Below are 23,106 nucleotides of genomic sequence, written 5' to 3'. Positions count from 1 at the left end.
GCAATGGCTGCCCACGTGCTCGCTTTTGTGGTGGTGCTGTACTTGCTGCAAGGCCTCCTGCTGCTCTCTGCCCTCCTCTTAGTGTGTGTGATGATGGCCCCGCCTCCTGAGAAAAGGAAGAGAGTGGTGCTGACTCTGGAGAAGAAACGGGAGATATTGGAGAAAGTTGATGCGGGTTGGTCTTCTTCACGCATTCTCCGCGAGTTTAACCTGGCCCGGTCGACTTTGTTCGATATCAAACGTTCCTGAGACAAACTCATGCAGTACACGGCTGACTTCTCATCGAGAAGCAAACGCAACGTGGAAAGGAAGGTTATGTTTACCCCCAAGTTTGCAGAAATTGACCGATCCACGTTGATTTGGTACCGACAGCAACGTGCAGCTGGTGTGATGGTACGTGGAACGGAGCTGAAGGCTGCTGCTGAGAAGTTTGCAAGGCTTCACGACGCCCTAGACTTCAAGGCATGCGAGGGTTGGCTCTTCGCGTTCAAGTTGCGACATGGCCTTACTAACCGTAAAGCACATGGCGAAGCATTGGACGCTAACGAGGATGGAGTTGACGAGTTTCGGCACAAGGTGAAAGGCTTGATCGACAGGGAGGGCCTCACTCTCGGTCATGTCTATAACGCAGACGAAACTGGCCTATTCTATCGCTCGCTGCCAACGAACACTCTAGCCGATGAGACGGAGAAGCGTGTACCTGGCCACAAGCTTTCTAAGGAACGGATATCTGCTTTGTGTTGTGCCAGTGCTAACGGCATGCACCGGCTTAAGCCCGTTATTGTTGGCCGTGTAAAGCAGCCTCGGTGCCTTCGTGGGGTGATGGATGTCCTTCCTGTCGTATGGTACCATTCTTTGAAAGCATGGTTCACAGCTGTGATTTTCAAAGACTGGTTTCACCGTCACTTCGTCAAGGAGGTCATCCAGTACCAGACGAAGACACTGGGAATCCCTCGCGACCAGGTAAAGGCTCTCCTTCTCCTCGACAATGCACCTGCCCACTCGTGTGACAAGGACTTGGTTGTTGAGAATAGCCGTATTAGGTGCATGTTTCTGCCACCTAATACGACTGCTCTCATTCAACCCATGGACCAAGGAGTGATCGTGGCAACAAAGCGCCTGTACTGTCGGAAGTTCCTGGACGAGGTGATGGTTGTTCTCGAGGACGAGGACGAGCGCAGGGAAGGACGTGACACTCGAGGCAAGCGGACTTTGGAAAACCTTCGCCGCTACAACATCAAGTCTGCGCTGTACAACTGGGCTAGTGCATGGAAGGAAGTCCCTGTGAAAACTCTTGAAAATGGTTGGTCTCGTCTGCTTCTCGGAACAGATGTGGAGTACAATTTTCTAGGGTTTGACGTGGATGACTTCCATGCACGGCTACGTACGCACGGCGATGATGTTGATGTGGACGATGTTCGTGAGTGGTTGGACGACGATGAGGGCGATCCTGGGTATCAGACGTTGTCTGATATCGAGATCGCGTCTTCGGTTGCTGGTGTCAGTCCCGAACTTGAAGATTCCGACGACGAAGGCGATGATGATGCAGACTCCTCTCAGCAGGACACTACTCCAGCCATCCCCAAGCTGAGCGCACTCCAGGAACATCTAGAGTTCGTCCTAGACTACCTGGAACACCCGGACTGCGACAGGGAGATGGTGCCCTTGGGACTCGTGGAGGAAGTGCGTGCTTTCCGGCAGCGCATCATCAATCGCCAGAATCGTCGGTCCTTGCGTCAGTCAACGATTGACAGTTTTTTCAGGCCCGTGACCCCCGCTGTGCCAAGCCCTGGTTCCACTCCATTGCCTCCCCAAGAGAGGCCCTCATGCTCCGAGCCACAGCCCAGCACATCAGCTACAGTGGAGTCGCCGCTCGATGTGAGTTTGCGGCTTTCTTCAGAGTCTTCTGTAGTCGGTACGCCATCACCACGACCCACCGATGCACCCCTTGGTCGCCTGCCAGTGATACTCTCGGACTCTGACAGTGAATAAACAGCAAGAATTTCTCCACTAGATCACACGGGAATTTTGAGTGTTGTGCAGTGAAAAAAACGGTGTGTTGTGTTAAGGTTTTCGAAATGAGAGAAAAGACTCAGTGGAAACAAAATTTAACGTAACTAACCATCTTTGTTTTGGCTTTAGAAATTGAAAAGATTGGGAAAAGTTTATGTGCAACACTACAGTTAACTGGAACATTATTTGGACTAAAGTGAACACTGTGAAGAGAACGGACTTCTGTGTGTTATTGACTAAGTTCAGTGCAAGACTTCAGGAAGAGTGTACTGCATGTGCTTCAGGAAATCGTTCTTATTGTCAGAGTCCGAGAGGAGGCGGTTTTTTCTTTGAGGTGGCCAGGGACTTGCTGTAAGTAGCCAGAATGTTTCATATTGTACTTTTTTCCATACTATACTTACCAGAATGTTTCATACTGTACTTTTTTCCATACTATACTTACCTCATGCATGTGCAGTAGGAATGTGTTTTTCAGAGTTAGGCTAGGTTAGGGTCCATAAGTACCAGAATGTTTATTAACGTATGAACATACTTCTAAACCCTCATTTTATGTTTCTTTTGCATTTATTTCAGTCATTTATGTGCCTTATTGGTGTGATTTGGGTGTTAAATAGGTGCTATGCATGTCCGGAGGGAGTTGTATAGGTGTTTCTCTGAGTACAAGTCCATAAGCTGGGGCCCAATATCTGGACGAAACCAATAACCGAACCTACCGATGGCTCTATTGATCCGGATATTGGAGGGGTTACTGTACTTCCTGAAAGGTATGAATAAACATAAAAGTTAGTAAACAGAGCATTCACTGAGAAAAAGAGCTATTTATACCTAGCTGTATGTTACTGTGTACAAGTGTACTGCCAAATAATGGTCTATACTTGCAAATACCGGACAAGAACTTGGAAGACAAATGCAGAGTTTTGATGATGTCTATAAGCATTGTGCCTTGAACGTAAATGCAGAAAAGAGTAAAGCGATAGTAACTGAGAGAGAAGGTGACTCCCAGTGTGATGTTACAGTGAATGGAGAGAGAGAGAGAGAGAGACTGGAATTGATGGAAGTTCAAATACCTGGGTACAGTGACAGAAAAGAGAGGAAAATGTGCAAAAGAAGTGGAAAGTTGAGTGACACAAGGAAGAAGGTAGCTGGTGCTATGAAAGTCTTGATAAGGAACAGAGGCTTGAGTGTTGCAGCTGCACGAGGCTTACATGAAGGAGTGGTATGCCAAATTTAACATATGGATGTGAGACTATGATGTGGCATGAAAATGAGTTGAGAGTGAGAGCAGTGGAGATGAGACTGTTGATGAATGTATGTGGAGTACAGAGAGTGGATAGGATATGAAATACAGTAATGTGATTCGTGAAAGATGCCAAGTGAGGAAGTTTGTGGACACCAGAATCTAAGAGTGTACTGAGATGATATGGTCAAATGGAGAGAATGGATAACAATACAGCGGTGAAAAAGGTATAGCTGTGCGAATTTGAAGGAGGGAGGAGGTGGAGAGATATGGTGGATAAGTGTGTGAGGAAAAGAGGTATGGAAATTGGTGAGGCTAGGGAACTGACAAGAGATCAAGCTGGCTGGATGAATGTTGTGAGACGAAGCGCATGATCATGGATTTGGCATCCCTTTTTAATGAGACAGCATTTTGATTCAGGCTATCGGATACGTTTATGTCAAGCCACAGAATGTGGTGAAAGTTTTTGGCATATCAGATTAAGCCAGGATTCTGGAGGCTTGAATGATGAGTGAATAGAAGTGTGGCCCATTGGACTGGGCAAACTTGGGCTGTCTGGATGTTGTTACTCCTCACCCTGCCTTACAGTGGAGAAAGAGGTCCAGATGATTATGATGATGATGATGTGAATTTTTATTACCCACACTTTCCTTGTAAATATCGAACGAAGAACGTGCATAGATTTATCCAAGATCAATGTGCAGTCTTTATTTGCAGTGCAATTACTTGCTGAAAGGTACGAATAAATATACAAGTTAGTAAAACTAGCATTTATTGAGAAGAGGTGGCATTTAGACCTAGTTATATGTTATTGTGTACATGTGTACTGCTGAACAATGCTCTTTATTTAACGATCTTTTTTCAGTAAAAGTCTCGATGCCTGGGAAATTACCGAAATGCATCGTGTTCAGCTTTAACGAACTTTTGGCTTTAATGCCATGGGTCTGGTACTGATAGTTTTTATATCGAGGGCTTACTGCATACTAACATTCTGAAAAAATAGTTATGCCACTCAAATACAAGGATCAACCTTTCTCATGATAGACAGACACATAGATAGGTGGCCATAAATAAGGAGATGAAGATAAGGTACAGATTTAAACATATCAACCACATCAAAGTAAGACAAGCTACAACTCCACTGTGCTCTATCCTCCACAACCACACTTATGATCTTCTCCCCAATTATCACTCTCCTTCTCTCGACATATCCATATCACCTCAATCTCCTCATGTGCATCACATCACCAATGCCTTCAATGCCTTATGAACTGGTAAAAAGGATACAGTTGCCGCAGATGAAGAGAATGATGAAGTAAACACAGGCAATGATGCCCGGCGTGGCCACTCCACCATAGGCACGGATACCATCATACATCACCACATTCCAGTCCTCTCCTGTCAGGATCTGTTCATCACACAAAACAGATGCAGTATCAAATGTGTTCTTCCTTTTTATGGTATTTTTTTGCAATTAAGTCATCAATAAACAACACAGATTAACTATTAAAGCTACACTGGTAACTACAATGCAGATTTACAAGTTCCCTCAATTTACAGAACTAGTTGTGTCAGTTTCCCCATTTTACAGAACTAGTTGTGTCAAAAGTATAATCTGTTACATTTTGGAACAAATCCCTGACATATAAGAATGATTTCCCGTTCTGTACATTATTTGCTTTTACAAAAACTGACCACTTATGACTCAAAATGTTCTTGTTCAAAATCACAGATGCTAATGACTGTAGTGATAAAGTCAATTTCAGAAGAAAATGGCACTGATTATTCCTGTGACTTTATTAAATGTTAACCCCCCCCAGTATGGGGAGGATTCCCCCCCCCCATACTATCAGACAATGACTGACTGACTTAGGAGCTGCTGTTCAGAACAGTAGGGGTTAGAACTCTTTCCTTAAACACATTCATGATAAGAACTTCAATTCGCATTTCATCCCTACTCTGTTGATTTGATTATTATTTTTTAAAAATCATTGCTACATCAAGACCATTCTGTTTATTTTAGGAAGGGAATTTCAAACTGAAAAGTTTATTTGCAGTCTTTATATTCCTCTGCACTGCATGAGGTTATTTAATACTATCTGGAGACAGCAGGAATAAAACTAATAATACATCACTGGAGACAATTTTACCCATTGTTGTTGCTGTGTTACCCCAGTCTGTCTGATCGTGCAGATTCTTCAACCACAGGCTGAGCTGTCTTATGCAGTGAACTGATATTCTCATGTTGCTAACAGTGCCTTGGCACAGCAAGGAAGTGCAAGGATTAGTGTGAAGGTTTAGTTTCCGATAAATGCAGCATCTGCATCTCTCCACTCAATTAACAGGGGCACCAGAGAAAGCTCCACATCATCCCATTATTTGGCTATAGGGTTACCACCCAGCACTGTACAGTAAATGGTTCCCCAAGTTACAGGAAACCATTTGGCTTTGTCACTCAATGCTGAGTCATCTAAAGTTGAAAGAAGAGTAACAGATAGAGAAAGGGTGGACATAAAAAAAGAATGACAGACATGAAGGACGAAGTAGGCAGTGCTATATCAAGTGAGTGGATGATGTGTACCTCCACCTACCACTGAGATACCTTCCTCACAATTCAATAAATATTAACTGCATCCTTGATGAAAATTTTTTAAAAATTATAACTACCTTGTATAACCATCTGTTATGGGAAAAACAAGTATCTATATATATCTATCTATCTGTCTATATATATACAGGCTGTCCCCAACTTACAAAAATAATTGGTTCTTCAAGGTCTTTTGCAAGTCTTATTTTTCGTAAGTCCATCTCTTATTCTTATACTCTCTCTCTCTCTCTCTCCAACCCAACCCTAATCCAATAATTACTAAGGATACAAATTTCTTTCCTTATACCCTATCTCCTTTCAACTCCATACCTACTTCTGTGCCAACCTCTCTCTCTCTCTCCAACCCTAATTATTAAGGACACAAAGTTCTTTCCCTCTACCTCATTGCCTTTCTACTCCATACCTACTTCTGTGCTAACCTCTCTCCCTCTCTCTCTCTCTCTCTCTCTCTCTCTCTCTCTCCCCCAGATTAAAGCTCATTATTATCTTCACTCCTCCACTTATCTCCTACCCTTGTCTGAATTGCAATTATCACCTAACCTCCTTGACAGTGTCTTTACCTGATCCCATCCTTCCTTGCTATGACTGATCCACCACACACACACACACACACACACACACACACATTTTATTTGCATCTACGGATATTTCGTGAGTCGATCCTTCATAAGTAGGGGTCTGAATATATACTGTATATATATATATGCATATATATATATATATATATATATATATATATACATATACACACAGACAGACCATTACGTACGAAGGATCAACTCACGAAAAATCTGCAGATACGTATAAAATGTGTGTGTGGGGGGGGGAGGTCTGTAATACCAAGGAAGGACGGGGTCAGGTGAAGACACTGACAAGGAGGTGAGGTGATAGTTGCAGTTCAAAGAAGGGTAGGGGGATAAGTGGAGGAGTAAGGACAATAATGGGCTTTAATCTGGGTGAGAGAGAGAGAGAGAGAGAGAGAGAGAGAGAGTAGGTATGGAGCAGAGAGGTGATGGGGTAGAGGGAAAGAACTGTGTTCTTAGTAATTATGGGATTAGGGGGGGAGAGACAGAGAGAGAGAGAGAGAGAGAGAGAGAGAGAGAGGATTGTACAGAAAGTAGATATGGAGTAGAAAGATGGGGTAGTGGGAAAGAACTTTGTGGTCTTACTAATTATAGGATTACAATTTGGTTAGAGAGAGAGAGAGAGAGAGAGAGAGAGAGAGAGAGAGAGAGGATTGTACAGAAAGTAGATATGGAGTAGAAAGATGGGGTAGTGGGAAAGAACTTTGTGGTCTTACTAATTATAGGATTACGATTTGGTTAGAGAGAGAGAGAGAGAGAGAGAGAGAGAGAGAGAGAGAGAGAGAGAGAGAGAGAGAGAGAGAGAGAGAGAGATGGACTTATGAAAAAAAAAAAACTTAGGGAAGACCTTCAGGAACCAATTATTTTCATAATTTGGGGACAGATATATATATATATATATATATATATATATATATATATATATATATATAATATATATAGATAGATAGATAGATAGATAGATATAAATATATATATATATATCAATACACATATACAGTAAAACCTCAATATACTGGACTTCAATGGACCGGAATTCACTTTTATCAGACTCAAGGAGCTACCGGACTAAATTCCTATACAGTATATTGGAAAAAGTCCAATAAAGCCAGAAGCAGTCCTGACTGTCTGACCACTTCAGCAATGTTCACTACAATAAGGTAAATAAAAGACATGTTTATCAGTGAACAGTAGAGTATTATTATATATATTATTCTATTTTATTAATGTAGTGAAGTTATAACACAGTACGGTACCACAATGGTAGTCAAAACAGTTTAAGAACCATTCATGCGATCCGGACTGATGTCTGATATATTGGAAAAAGTCCGGATTAGCAGGGGGAAGTCCGGATGTTGCTTTTATTGGAATTTCGCATTTTCCCGAATGGTTTGAGCTCCAAATAATCCATTATAGTCAGGTCTAACTATATATATATATATATATATACAAGTGAATATTTTTTTGTACTATATATATACACACATATATATATATATATATATATATATATATATATATACAGTATATATTATATACGCATATATGTATACATATATATATATATATATATATATATATATATATATATATATACACAGTACTGTTGAGTGAAGATGAATGGGAGTTGCAAGGTTTGGTGAATGAATTTGGGACAGTGTGTAGGAGGAGGAATCTGAAAGTTAATGTAAACAAAAGTTAAGTTATGGTGTTTGAGAGGAATGAAGTCACAGAGTGTGCAGTGAGGTTGGATGGTGAGGATATGGAGAATGTGAGTGCATTCAAGTACTTGGGTAGTGTGATGAGTAAGGATGGAACTTTGGGGGATGAAGTGCGTGAAAGGGTACAGCAGGGAAGGAAGGTCGTTGGTACACTGAAAGCAGTGATGAGAAATAGGGAGGTGAGTATGGAAGTTAAGAAGTCACTGCATGATAGTATTGTGATCCCTACCCTGACGTATGGAAGTGAGGCATGGACCTTGCAAGAGGGGAACAAGTCAAGAGTGAGAGCAGTGGAAATGAGTTACTTGAGAGGAGCATGTGGAGTGACGTGGAGGAACAGGTTGACGAATGAAGAAGTGAAGGAATGCTGTGGGGTGGATGTGGATGTGGTTGAGAAGATTAGGAGAAATTCACTGAGGTGGTTTGGACATGTGAAGAGAATGGAGAATGAAAGACTGACTAAGAGGGTGTATGTAGGTGAGGTGGAGGAAGGGAGAGGGAGAGGTAGACCAAGGATGAGGTGGAGGGATGGAGTTGAGAGGTATATGAGGGAGGGGGGGGGTGAGTTAGGGGGTGGGTAGTCAAATGGTGGGTGACAGAGCAACTTGGAGGCGATTTGTCTGCGGCCACCCTTTGTGGGATTAGGGCGTCGGGCTATAGATACATAGATAGATAGATATATGTAAGTATATATATATATACAGTATATATATATATATATATATATATATATATATATATATATATATATATATATATATATATATATTTATTTATAAATACTTGTATAAATTGTCTTCTTAGTGTAAGAGGAAAAGTATATGGTAGGATACTTACTGACAGAGTTAGGGAAAAAACAGAGGAATTAGTTGGAGAAGAACAGGGAGGTATTAGGAAGGGAAGAGGTTGTGTAGATCAGATATTCATTCTTAGATCTTTAGTGGAATAGTTTCTAGAGAAGGGAAAGAAATTGTATGTGGCCTTCATGGATCTGGAGAAAGCATATGACAGGGTTGACAGACTAAGACTGTGGAAAGTATTAAGAATATATGGAGCAGACGGGAGGTTGTTGAATGCTGTGAAGAGTATTTATGAAGGTGCTAGGCTGCAGTGCATGTGGATAGTGAACTGAGTGAATTTTTCTACTTGAAGGTTGGATTGAAACAGGGATGTGTCATATCTCCATTGTTGCTCAATCTGTATATGGATGAGGTTATAAAAGAGATACAAGGTAGGGCAGTGGATGTTGGAGTGGCCCTAATGAGTGAGACCAGTGTTTGGAAACTCCCTGTACTGTTGTTTGCAGATGATACTGTGTTGTAAGTGAAGGCGAAGGAGAGCTGCAAGGCTTGGTGGATGAGTTTGGGAGAGTGTGTAAGAAATGGAATCTAAATGTGAATGTAGAGAAGAGTGAAGTTATGGTCTTCGAGAGATGTGATGTCAGTGAATGTACAGTGAGGTTGGATGAGGAGGAAATGGAAAATGTGAGTGCATTTAAGTATTTGGGAAGTGTGATGAGTAAGGATGGAAGTTTGGAGGGTGAAGTGCTTGAAAGGGTACAACAAGGAAGAAAGATTGTTGGTTCCTTGAAAGCAGTGATAAGAAACAAGGAAGTAAACATGGAAGTGAAAAAGTTAATACATGACAGCATTGTGATACCAACTCTAATGTATGGAAGTGAAGATGGACCTTGTTGGAGGGACACAAGTCAAGAGTGAGAGGAGTGGAAATGAGTTATTGAGTGGAGCATGTGGAGTCACATGGAGAGACAGACTGACAAATGAGGAAGTGAAGGACAGTTGTGGTGTGGATGTAGATATGATGGGAAGCGTTAGGAGAAACACACTGAGGTGGTTTGGCTATGTGGAGAGGATGGAGAATGAGTGATTGATGAGGACAGTGTATGTGAGTGAGGTGGAGGCCAAGGATGAGATGGACAGATGGAGTGGAGAGGTATATGAGAGAGGGGGGTGTGAGCTGGGAGCAGGGCAGTGAAATGGGGGGACATGGTGACATGGAGGTGATTTGTTTGTGGCCACCCCTTACGGGATTCAGGTGTCTGGCAATATATATATATATATATATATATATATATATATATATATATATACAGTATATATATATATATATATATATATATATATACACACAGTATATGATAGATAACTGGTTACATCCTTATCAGTACCTACCTTGAATGCTTAAACATACCTATATGGGTTACTGTAAAGTACCATGCATTGCACTCTGACATAAAAACAAAGTACTCTACTGTAATATAAGGCAGATGCAACAGTGATTAATGTACAAACCATTCGCTTAATACACGAGAATTTGGGTGACAGAGGACCTCGCTCTCTAGAGATTTCGCGCTTTACAAATAACATACCATTCGGGAATAATTCTATCTGGTGGGGTGGCTACCTCAAAAATCATCTCTTTGGCTCTCAGCCTGTCATCTTGCCTATGTATTATGAGATATTAAACACACGCACACATTAGGCAATGCCCACATAGTAGCTCCTTGCTTTAAAATCTATGCAGGAAAGGCTTAGCTGACTTGAAGAGATGGGGTTCCGAGGCAGGATGAGGCAGTTACATTGCCCCAGCCCCAGCACCCTCCTCACCATCCAACTCCATCACACCACCACCACCACCACCAATATGCTCCACACCAGTCATGAACCCCTCAAAGTCCAAGGCAGACACAACAGATGCATCATCGTCACTGATGCTGAGGGCACTGGATCTTCTTGTGGTGGTGGTGATCAGAGTTTGATGACTTTGGATCACTTCCTCAGCATGCCTGTCTCAGCAGGAACAGAGGCTATTTCCTATGGCATCCAGAACCTCTTGAGCTCACACTTTACAGTTGTCATTCATTGTTGCTTGACCTTTAAACTCATCAAAGAATGCCAAGATTTTGCTTGCATTTCAGATTGTCAGATCTTCACTATCCACGACCATGGCTTGTGACGGTGATACAGGTCACTTCCTCACACACTCTACAAGGTAGGTCACACTCTATGGTGTGACACTGGATTTGGCTCCCTTTGCCAGCCCGATTTTGCGTTGTCAAAACCAACTCATGCACAACTGATATTTAATTTCTTAACCCTTCCCACCCATACTGCACTAGGCATTCTGCGTCGTAGAAACTCGCATATTAAGCGAACGGACTGTGTCAATATATATATATATATATATATATATATATATATACACACACACACAGACTCATACCCCGATATTTGGCAGTGTTGTGTACCAGTGGGAGTGTTCGGTCAGCGAGTGTGTCGGATATTGAAGCAATTTCCCCACAAGATACTAAAGAAATGCCAGGGATGCATTCCAAACCCAAACTCTCATATACCTATTCAATCAACACACTCTGACACACAAACATGGGTAATGTTATTATCCACATAAACCATACTACAGTAAAACCTCGATATAATGGACTTCAATCGACCAGAATTCACTTTTATCGGGATCTAGCAGCTGCTGGACTAAATTCTTATATATCGGAAAAAGTCCGATAAAGCCAGAAGCAGTCCAGACTGCCTGATCACTTCTGCTATGTTCACCACAATAAAATAAATAAAAGACATGTTTATCTGTAAAGTACAGTATTAATGTATTATATACATTATACCATTTGATTGTTGTAGTCAAGGTATATTACAGTACAGTGCTGCAATGGTAGCGAAAACAGGCTAAAAACCGTTGGTGCAATCCGGATTAATGTCTGATATATTGGAAATAGTCCGGGTTAGCAAAGAGAAGTCCAGATGATGCATTTATTGGAATTTCACTATTTTCAGACTGGTTTGGGCTCCAATTCGCCCATTATAGTGAGCTTTTACTGTACTGCTAAAAAATGGCACATGAAACATCACATGCAGGAGGGTAGGGTGGTGGGATGTATGGTGTTGAGATGCCCCTGTGTACAGTACAACTCCCATGTGTGGGGAGGCTCGTCACATACAGCTCGTCTCAATAGGGTTGAGTCAAAGGTTTTTCGTCTCATTAACTCTCCTCCTCTTACTGGCTCCCTCCAACATCTGTCTCTTCACCAAACTGTTGCATCTTTATCTCTTTTCTATCGCTACTTCAATGGTCACTGCTCCTCTGAGCTGTCTGCTTGCATTCCTCCACCTCTATGACAGGGGCATAACAAACGTCTAACAACAAACTCTCATCCCTTTTCTGTCTAACTCTCTATAGCAAGAGTTAACCTTACTCCCAGTCCTTCATTTATGCAACAGGTCAACTCTGAAACTGTCTCCCTCTGTCTGTATTTCCTACTTCCTATGATCTCCAGTCTTTCAAATGCAATGTGTCCAGGCATCTCGGAATGAATAGATCTTGAATTTGGCTCTCTTTTGTATCGTTTGTTTGCTTGTTTTTTTTTTTTTTTTTGAAGGAATGCTTTGCAGGCTCCTGGCCTTTGGTTCCTTCTTCCTTGCATAAAAAAAAACTAAACAGCCAGACAGGCAGCTGGTAGTGTGCTAAGCGGGATTGAGGGAAGGGGACACGAGGATGGGGAGGAAGACAAGCAGGGGTGGGGGAGGAAGACAAGTGGGGGGGAGGGTGGGGGGACAGAGAAGGAGACAAGAAAGCCAAAGAGCCCTGCTACCCCCCTCCTAGTCTTACTCACTCACTCACCCTCACCCACCAACTTGCTCACTCACTCACCACTCTTACACACAAACAAACACACACACACACACACACACACACACACACACACACACACACACACACACACACACACAGACCAGCCAGAGTGAACGGACGTGTCTCAACCACCTCTGCAAACCTTGAGTAGTTTTCAGGACTTATGTTTGTCCTGTCCCCTGTAGTCTTGTCTAAAGTTTAAAGTATTGTATGTTAATATAGTCTGCCAAAAATGTAAAGAGCTATTGTCAGTTGGTATACATGAATGTTCATAGGCATTTTGGTAACAGCTGTTAACACCGTAAACAATCATCAAACATGGCCGACAATGCAAACATCAAGGGACTCGAATTTCCAGGATTTGACAGTAAAACAAATGTGATGGATTTAGTTAAAAAGTTGATTATGAGAATTAGTGAACTAGAAAAGAAAGTGGAGGATCTAGTATCGAGAAACATGATGAAAATTACAAGGCAGCAGTAACAAAATGGAGAAGGTGAGTACTGTGTTAGAAGAGCAAAAGGCAAAGTGGGCACATGTGGAAGAAGAACAGAAAGAAGTGGTCAGCTTAGGGGAAATCATTCAGAAAGGAAGGGAAATGAACAAGAAAAAAATGGAAGAAAATGTAGTGAAAATATTGAAGAAAAAAGAGAAAATAGTGAGAGAAACTGTAGAAGGGAACAGATGTGTGGTAATATTTGGAAACAGGGAGAAGGAAGAAAAGATTAGATCTGTGAGACTCAAGAGAGACTCGAATCAAGTTAAGAAAAATATTGGGCAAGATTGATCCCAAAGGAAACAAGTGGGAAAAAGAAATTGAGGAAATATGGAGGATAGGATCGTGTAAGAAAGGGGAAGCAAGACCAATGAGAGAGAAGTTGTCATCAAAAATTATAGTAAACAATATACTTAAAGTGACCTGGAAATTAAGTAAAGACACAGGGATGGAAAATATTATAGTAAGAAAAGATCTGAATGAAGAAGAAAGAGTGAAGATGAAAGAGTGAAGAAGAAAGAGAAGTTTTAAAATCTCTGAAGGAACAAGTAAATGAAAAAATAACAGGAGAACTGAGGAAGAATGTAAAAATTTTTTTTTTGAAGAGTGATGGATATGAAAATAAAGAAGTGGTATATGAGGAACTAGACGTGAAGGAAACATGGGGGATGGATATGAATAAGAAAAAGAGAAAAATGAGTAAAGATCAAACCAGTGCAGTAAATTTAAGAATAATCTTTAGTAATGTGGATGGGTTAATATCTGAGAAAGGGGAAACTGGAGACAATATAAATGAAAAGAAACCTCAGATTGTATGCTTGGTGGAGACTAAGTTGGCCCGAGATGTTGATTCGAAATTATCTGGATGGAACAATTATAACATGGTGGATGGATAGAGAAAGAAAGTTTGGGGGAGGTATGATGATTTTAACCTGTATTGACCTAAGAGGAAAAAATACAGAAATTGAAAATACCATGGCTGAAGACTTGGGAACTGAAATAGAGGACTGTTATGGAGAAAAAATAGATATAACAGTATTTTATATGTCCCCCCAAAAAGGGCATGGATAAAACAAGATTATGAACAGTTAATAAGAGAATCCATTATTAAGCTAAAGATATTAACAGAATGAAGAAATAAAATAATAATCATGGGGGATTTTAACTGTAGAGAAGTTGATTGGGAAACTATGGATGCTGGGAACATTGAAGAATCAAGGGGAAATAAATTAATGGAATTGGTGATGGAAAACATGTTAACTCAATTAAAGAAAATGCAAGAATTAGAGGAGATGACAAACTGTCAAGGCTCTACTTGTTTGTCACAATGGACCCAAATGATGTGAAGAACATAACCTACCAACGCCCCTTTGGAAAAAGTGATCATCTGGTTATTGGGATGGAAATGGTGGGAGTAAGGGAAGGACAAAGGGATGAAAAACACAGAGAAAATAGATACAATTTATGGGAAGGCAGACTTTGCTTCCCTGAGGAACTTTTTCCAAAAAGCAGAATGGAGTAAAATGAATACAATCACGAATGCTGAAGAGAAATATGATTTTTTGATCAGTATATAAAACAGGAGTTAGTAAATATGTCCCAAAACTCTCCACAGCTATGGAAAGGAAGAAGGAATGGTTTAACAACAGATGTAGAATGGCACTTGAGGCAAGAAAAAGAGCATGGAATAAAGTGAGAAGAAGGTATAGTGAAAGGGCTTAGGAGGAGTACAGGCAGGTAAGAAATGAATATGTAAGGGTGTGGTGAGAGGAAGAAAGGAAATACAAAAAAAATATTGCAACTAAATGTAAAAAGGAGCTGAAACTATTTTATAGGTTTGTAAATGGTAAAATGAAAGTTAACTCGTGGATTGCGGGCCACAGCTCAGGCTGGGTAGTGTCGCGTTGCGAGCCACAGCTCGGACTGTGCTGGCGGTGAATCACCGCTAACTACTCCACCCCTATGCAAACTTATGGTGCTATGGAATGAAGAAGAGAGAGAGATTTCTTTCTTTTACCAGATGCCTTCTTCAATTTATAATAAACAAAAACAAAAACCAAAATTTGTTTTTGTTTTTCATTTTTTTCACTATTTCTCTACTTAAACTTGCACAAAGATCTATGCAAAGATAGAGAGATTATCATTTTTTTCACCAGATGATGCCCTGGATGTTTATCTTCAAGGTCATAATAAAAAAAAACAACAACAACATTTTTTTCTTCATTTCTTGCACACCACTGGGTGCGATAAGAAAAAGGTAATTACGCAATCCACGGGTTAAGGACTGTATAATATGACTGAGGAATGGAGATGAAACTTATGAAAGAGAAGAACTGTGCAAAATAACGAACAACAAGCTGCAGTCAGTCTACATGTTGGAAGGGGAAATTAGGAAACCTGAAATGGAACCCACGATGACAGGAATGGCAGAAATTGCAGTGGACATGAATGAGGTGCTACAGCTGATGAGGGATTTGGATATGAGAAAACCAATGGAACCAGATGGTAAGGCTGGATGGATCCTGAAGGAATGTGTTGACCAGTTAGTGTGGCCTGTTTATGTCATCATTAAGAGCTCATTGAAAAATACACAGTTATCTAAAGATTGGAAAAGAGCAAGTGTTGTGCCAATCTTCAAAAGAGGAGATAGAGAAGATCCACTCACTTATAGACCTGAATCACATACTACTGTATATTGTTTGTAAAATCTGTGAGAAAATTATTAGAAAAAGATGGATAAAGTATTCAGAAGAAAATTAAGTGATAAGACCAAGACAATTTGGTTTTAGGGAAGGAAGATCATGTGTTACTAACCTATTAAGTTTCTACAGTAGGGTAATAGATGTCATACAAGAAAGACAGGGATGAGCAGATTGTCTCTCTCTTGATCTCAAGAAAGCATTTGACAGGGTGCCCTATAAGAGATTGCTGTGGAAGTTGAGGACCTTTGGAGGGGTGCATGGGAAATTATTAAAGTGGATGGGAAATTATTTCATAGGAAGGCGGATAAGAACAGTTATAAGAGAAGAGTTTTCACAATGGAGAAATTTGACTTAGTGGAGTACCCCAGGGCCCTGTGTTAGCCCCAATAATGTTTCTGAAATATATAAATGATTTGCCAGAAGGTTTGAGTAGTTAGTATGTTCGCATATGATGCTAAAATCATGAAACATATTGAATGTACTGATAGTTGTAAAAAACTGCAAGAGGACTTGGACAAACTCCACAGCTAGAGCCAGACTTGGAAATTGGATTTTATTGCCAAGAAGTGTCATGTATCAGAAATGGGAATGAGTGAAAAAAGACTGCAATGGACATATAAAATGGGCAAGGAGATAATTAAAAAAAAAAAAAAAAAAAAAAAAATCAGGACTTGGGAGTGATTATTCAGGATGACTTGTCACCAGAAAAACATATAGAATCACTGGAGGCACTTACGGATTACTAACCAACATAAGAGTGACATTTAATTATATGGACAAGGAAATGCTGATGGAGTTGATAGGGTCCATGATAAGACCAAGACTAGAGCATGCGGCTGTGGTACAGTCACCTCATTTGAAGAAGCATACTGATAAACTGGAGAGGGTTCAGAAGATGGCAACAAGGATGATACCATACTTAAGGGAACTGACCTACGAGGAGAGATTGAAAAAAACTGAAGTTACCAACACTGTGAGGGAGAAGAGAAAGAGGTGACTTGATCACGATATTTAGAAATGTAAGAGAATTGGAAATAATGGACAGAGAGGATCTTTTTGTGCTGGATGATGGAAGAACAAGAGGTCAAGACTTCAAGTTGAGGAAAAGTAGATGTCTTAATGATCTTTAAAGGTTCAGTTTCCCAAACAGAAGCATAAGTATTTGGAATAGCTTAGATGAAGAGGTGGTGCTGGCAAAAAACATTCAAGTATTTAAATCTAGACAAGATAAATGTATATATGGAGACAGGACAACACGAGCTTAGCTCAATTCCTGTATACTACAAATAGGTAAAATACAACTAGGTAAATACACACACACACACACACACACACACACACACACACACACACACACACACACACACACACAAGGGAGACAAGCGGGGGTGGGGGAGGGTGGGGAGATGGAAAGGGAGACAACCAGGAGTGAGGGAGGGCAAAGGGACAGCAAGGGAGACATGCTTGGCAGTGCTGAGTGCGGTGGGGGATGGAGGAGGGATGGGGGGAAGATGAGGGACAAAGGAGGAAGAGAGAGGATGGAGGGAGGATGGCAGGGTGTCGGACTAGCAAGGTGATAAACATTCAAACTGTTTGGATTGTGGAAGTGTTCTCCTATTTCTTGTGTTCAGTCTAGCGAAGCGCCAGTTATCAGGGTATGGGTGTGGGTGTACATATATATATATATACAGTATATATGTCAGTGCTCAGAAAGGAGTCAAAACTACTGCATGCAACATGTGAGAACATTCACATTCATGCCAACATTCTACATACAGAGTATTTACAAAGATGCATGAGGGAAACAAACTTCCACATTTCACTGATGTAAGAACAACAAAACCTTCACTAATGCACTAACAAAAATCTATACATTACAGTAAAATGAGGGGGAGCTCTGGTCTATGATGCCATTTACTAGATATATCCATGTCAGGTAAGGAGGCCGCTAATAAAGGAATAATACATTTTAGGCTCAATATTTAAAAAAAAGGAAAAGTTTATTATGGTAATTCTTGATGCCAGGGTAATTTAAAAATATATAATGTACAACTCCAAACATTTTACTGATTTTATTGTGCACCTACTGACTGACAAGGTGAAAACACCCAAATGTGCAGCATATGCAGCATGATAGATTTTGTTCAATAAAACCTCAGAAACCTGAGATCAGAGTCAAGTAGGTGACATTTACACTGATCTCAAAATATTAACGCACATAATAAAACGCACTAACATGTCACAAACACAAACTACAATAAAATCAATATGCAAATGAAAAAATACAAGAACTGAAACAACACAGAGCACACAACAGAGTCACAAAATGTAGGAGGCATACCGGCAGGTGACCACCAGTACCTGAAAGACTGTTAACATGGCCTGAACGAAGTTATCAAAGTTATGCCTCGGCTTTTCTTCAGTCGCATTAAAGTTAAAGCGACCACCGAAGACCTGCATGCCCAGTAGCGCAAAGATAATGATAAAGAGGAAGAGCAGCAACAGCAAAGAGGCGATGGACTGGATGGAGTTGAGGAGGGAAGCCACTAGATTTGAGAGTGATCGCCAGTACCTGCAAGAAGGGGTGGTGGATGGTAAGAGGGCAGGAAGCACTGGCTAATGCTTCCTCTTTGTCTTCAGAAATAAATGACAAACAGTTCACACATACAAAATTGTTTTATCGATTCAGCTTCTTGCAAAGCATGAGGTTAGAAAATGGGGAGGCAAGAAATGCTTAATCAAGTTATTAACATATATGGAAAACTTCTTTTTCTGTAAACTCTCCATACTATATATTCAGTATGCAAGTACTTTAAATTTTATGACCGAAAAAGCAAACATGCCTTGATTCTGCCTGGACAAAACATTCCTTATTACTCTTCATTTCAATTATAAAGGCTCCAACATGCTTGTATGCACTGGCCTTGGTCACCTAATGATGGCTCTCCACGTTGCTCAATATCTGGCAGCCTCCCTTTGCAGTCCCTAATCCCTACGATCACACTCGATGTTCTTGCCCAAGGTCTTTTTTGGGGGGCTGCCTATGGAAATGCTACCCTTGACACTCATATCTATCATCTTCCACACTAACTGTCATCTTCCACTCTCTCAACATGCCTAAACCATCTCAATCTATCTCTCCTCATCACGTCAATACATTCAAGTTCCATCCTTCCTCTCAACTCTTCAGTTGCAATCCTAGCCCTTCCAGCATGAATTCAATTACAATGTCTTCCACTTAGCTTTCAAAAAGACATAAATTTTTGTTGGCAGTAAATTAAAATTCCATAAACCATGAAGCAAATGGCACTGCTTACACATCAAATAAAGTACTAAGTAGACTGTTAAAAATTTTTTCTAAATATGACATTCTCTTCCTGGTACTGCCTTGTAGCCAAATTGTACATCACTACGAGTTATAGATGAAGGTCATACCTCAGTTGCAGTAATCAATCCCTATAAAAGTAACTGTTTTTCTTTCTATCATTTGATACACCACGAGTGACATAGATCATTCTTCGAACCTTTTATGTTCTGGGCTGAGGTAACCTAGACACAAGCCCCTACATCCCAAACAGCTGACAGTTACCAAAACCAACATTCTCTTCCAATCACTGATAATGCAGGTTACACATTCTTTCTTCACAAGGTGTGCAAAAAAGTGCGCAGGATATGCGAGCATCATTTATGAGGACACTGATGAGCACAGAAGGTAATTTTTGTGTATGTGTGCATGTCCAATAATGCTAGCCAATATGGATGTAATTTCCTTTTTGACCAGATAATTTGTCACAAGTGAGTCTAATCTCGGGAAGGTATGGATATACAGTGATCCCTTGGTTATTGTGCATACTTGGGACTGAGCACAGTGCACGATAACAAAAGCACAGAACCCATGGGATTTATCCTAATAAATACCAGGCACCCCACTCATAAACCCAAAAGTTCTCTTTTACAACAATTTATACCCATTAAATACATATATACTGTTATGGTTAGCATCAGAAACATACACAGGCATGATTAAGTTAACAGAAAGTGATAAAAAGGGCACAATAAGAAAGAAACACAAGGCACAGAGAGACCTGAGATGAGCTTGAGGTAAGAGGTTCTGGTGGTCTCCACCACCTGGGTTAACTCCTTGAGTAGGGCCCTCATCTTTGAATCCCTCACAGCCATCAGAAACATTAACTGGTTCAGGCAGTCATTTGTTAAACTTAGGACAGACAGTCCTGTGTACACAGGGATATGTTTTTTCAAGATAAACCTTACATTGACAGACCACAATTTTATCAGTCTTTCTTCTCTCCCCTTCTCTATTTCTCTTCCTATCTTGTCCTTTCCAAATCCCTTTCCTCCTCCTATTATTCCATCCCCCTCACTTATTCATTTTTGTGTCACATCTACAGGGTGTAAAAGTAAATTCAATAAAACAGGAAGAACACAAAAAATTTGTGTCCCTCGCAATCTTATCAGTTGCCCAGACAATGTTTATACCAGATGCGGATACGGGGGGGGGGGGGGAGGCATCTGGCATGCATCCCACCCCAGTTTGGCTGCTCAGATAAGATTGGCAGTATGCAGATATTTAAAAGATAAATACGAGAACAAGAAAAAGCTTTCTTAACCCGCTGCATCCCGGCATATTTTTCACCAATGAGCCCCCCCCCCCCCAATCCTGGCAGATTTTCAATCTTTTTTTTTTTTTTTTGGCTGAAACCTCTGCTTTTTATAAGAAACATCGAAAATTCAGAGAGAAAGTGCTCAGTTGAGTTTCGAAATATGGTAGAAGCAAGAGTACCTTTACCTTGTTACCGTGTTCTCTCACGCCAGGCTCGAGAGAAAACGTTTCCTACGGGAGGGGTAGCTATTTCAAACCATTCATAACTGGTTAGATATTTATTTATTTGGTACAAATTTATATGTAGTACAAGAGTATATTGGTTTTCAGACAATAATATGGGCGATATAAGCATTGTTCACTCACCAAAAACATCAACATATAGCACCTTCTTTTAAGACGTTACCGCCTCATCACTTCTGCTTGTTTCTTCCTCTGGTTTATTTCTTCCTTTGTCCTCCACCTCAGGAATCACTTTCGCCTTGAATTTTGTCCTTGGAGAGACCGTGGTGCGACATGTCTTTATTGGCCAGGACACTGCTAACAGGTGAGTTGCCGAGAAAATGGTGTGCGGGGGGAAGGGGGGGTCAGGTGGGGCCAGGCATTATCCCCGCCTGGCGTTGAGTAGAGGAAGGTCTCCCACATATGCCTACCAAAAATCATCTGTGAAACTTGAAAAATGTGCAAATGACGGACCTCGCAATTGCAAAACGTATGGATACATCGTCGGGTGTCACCGTGACAAAATGTGGTGAAGTATCCATACATCGTTGGGATGCCTTGGGTAAAGTTATCACTCTCCCACGAATGCTAGATATAATCAGTACATCACTCGAGTAGGTTTGTGCCCTTGAGACCTTTTATTTATCTAAAAACAGCAGGGATTTTCTTCAAGTACTCACCAAAGTGACAATGGCAACTAGAAAACACAACCGAGATCAATCAAGACAGGTGTACTTCTGGTCTGCTGGATATGACCAAGATCAAGCTCATGTGTGTGACCTGCTGGGTGGAAAAGGACAACTGCCTTGAGGGCTTTCTTCAGCTGTACAAACCTCTCACAGACCATCTTGAAGCTATCACATCAGATGCAGGATGGGATACAAAAGCACGAACAAAGGCTGATGGACTTCTATCTCAGGTCACCAATTCAACTTTCCTGTCTGCTTTGTATGTGTTTGGTTTCACCATGACTCTCAGTGTGCTTCTGCAAGGAAGCATCATGGGTGTCATCGCAGCCCATGAGAAAATCGACCAAGTCCTCAATGAAATATGAAATATCAGGACAAATGTTGATGATGAGTTCAATCATGGCTGAAATGGTTAACTACTCTATCCAGATGCCACACCGCTGTAAGAGAAAGATACTGCACACTAATGTGGAAGCAAACAATGCCAAAAACTACTAAGCTGATCAATGTTTTTTCCATTTGTGTACAACATGGCAGAACAGCTCTCATCCCGCTTCCCACAGCTAACAGTTCGTGCTTGCCATGGCCTTCTTCTCATCTTTGCAAACCCTGAAAACCTCACCAATGGTAATGTACAGGAGCTGCATTAGTACTGCCAACCAGATCTGCCATTTACTAAGTCTTTTGAACAGCAGCTCAGGTTATGGAAAGCTCAGTGGCAAGGTGTACCAGATAAGCCAGCGAGTCAACACCTGGACATCAGTATTGCAACTCAAGAGCCTATCCCAACATGTATGCAACACTGCACTTCCTGATGCTGACCCCTGTGGAAAGTGCTGGGGTTGAGAAGGCCATTTCAGCACTCACATATATCAAGAATGTTTACAGTAGCACCATGAGGGAAGACTGACTGATTTTTTTTTTTTTTTTTTTTTTTATGCAAGGAAGAAGGAACCAAAGCCCAGGAGCCCACAAACTATTCCTTCCAAGTAAAAAAAAAACAATACAAACGAGAGCCAAATTCAAGATCTGTTCATTTTCAGATGCCTGGACACACTGCGTTTGAAAGACTGGAGATCATAGGAAGCAGGAAATATAGAAAGAGGGAGACACTTCTGGAGTTGACCTGTTGCATAAATGAAGGACTATGGAGTAACGGTTAACTCTTGCTATTGAGAGTTAGACAGAAAAGGGATGATGAGAGTTTGTTGCTAGACGGGTGCTACGTGCCCGTTGTAGAGGTGGAGGAATGCAAGCAGACAGTTCAGAAGAGCAGTGACCATTGATGTAACAACAGAAAAGAGATAAAGATGCAACAGTGCAGCAAAGCGACAGAGGTTAAAGATAACCAGTAAGAGGAGAAGAGTTAATGAGACAGAAAGCCCTTGACTCCACCTCAATGAGAAGAGCTGTATGTGGGGAGCCTCCCCACACATGAGAGCTATACTCTACATAGGGGTGAGCAAAACCTGTGTGTAAAGTCAACAACTGTGCAGGGGCAAAGAAGGTATGGAGTCAGCTCTGCACACCTAA

The 23,106-nt window shown here is 41.0% G+C and overlaps 1 protein-coding gene across 1 annotated transcript in view; it reads right to left on the bottom strand.

Annotated features, from left to right (window-relative positions):
- The window catches only part of LOC145414371 (muscle calcium channel subunit alpha-1-like), a 1,622,725-nt gene that overhangs the window by 1,038,408 nt on the left and 561,211 nt on the right, over window positions 1–23,106 (bottom strand). Inside the window, exons 17-18 of the mRNA XM_080283905.1 lie at window positions 18,403–18,613; window positions 4,538–4,658 (exon numbers count right to left, since the gene is read on the bottom strand). Of these exons, the coding sequence (XP_080140031.1) occupies window positions 4,538–4,658; window positions 18,403–18,613 (332 nt within the window). The remainder of the gene's footprint in view (window positions 1–4,537; window positions 4,659–18,402; window positions 18,614–23,106) is intronic.

The sequence above is a fragment of the Coenobita brevimanus genome, chromosome 99 (genome assembly GCF_032717465.1).
Source record: "Coenobita brevimanus isolate Jiangsu-jjx chromosome 99, ASM3271746v2, whole genome shotgun sequence".
NCBI classification, from domain to species: domain Eukaryota; kingdom Metazoa; phylum Arthropoda; class Malacostraca; order Decapoda; family Coenobitidae; genus Coenobita; species Coenobita brevimanus.
This window is presented reverse-complemented; position numbering and strand designations above follow the sequence as displayed.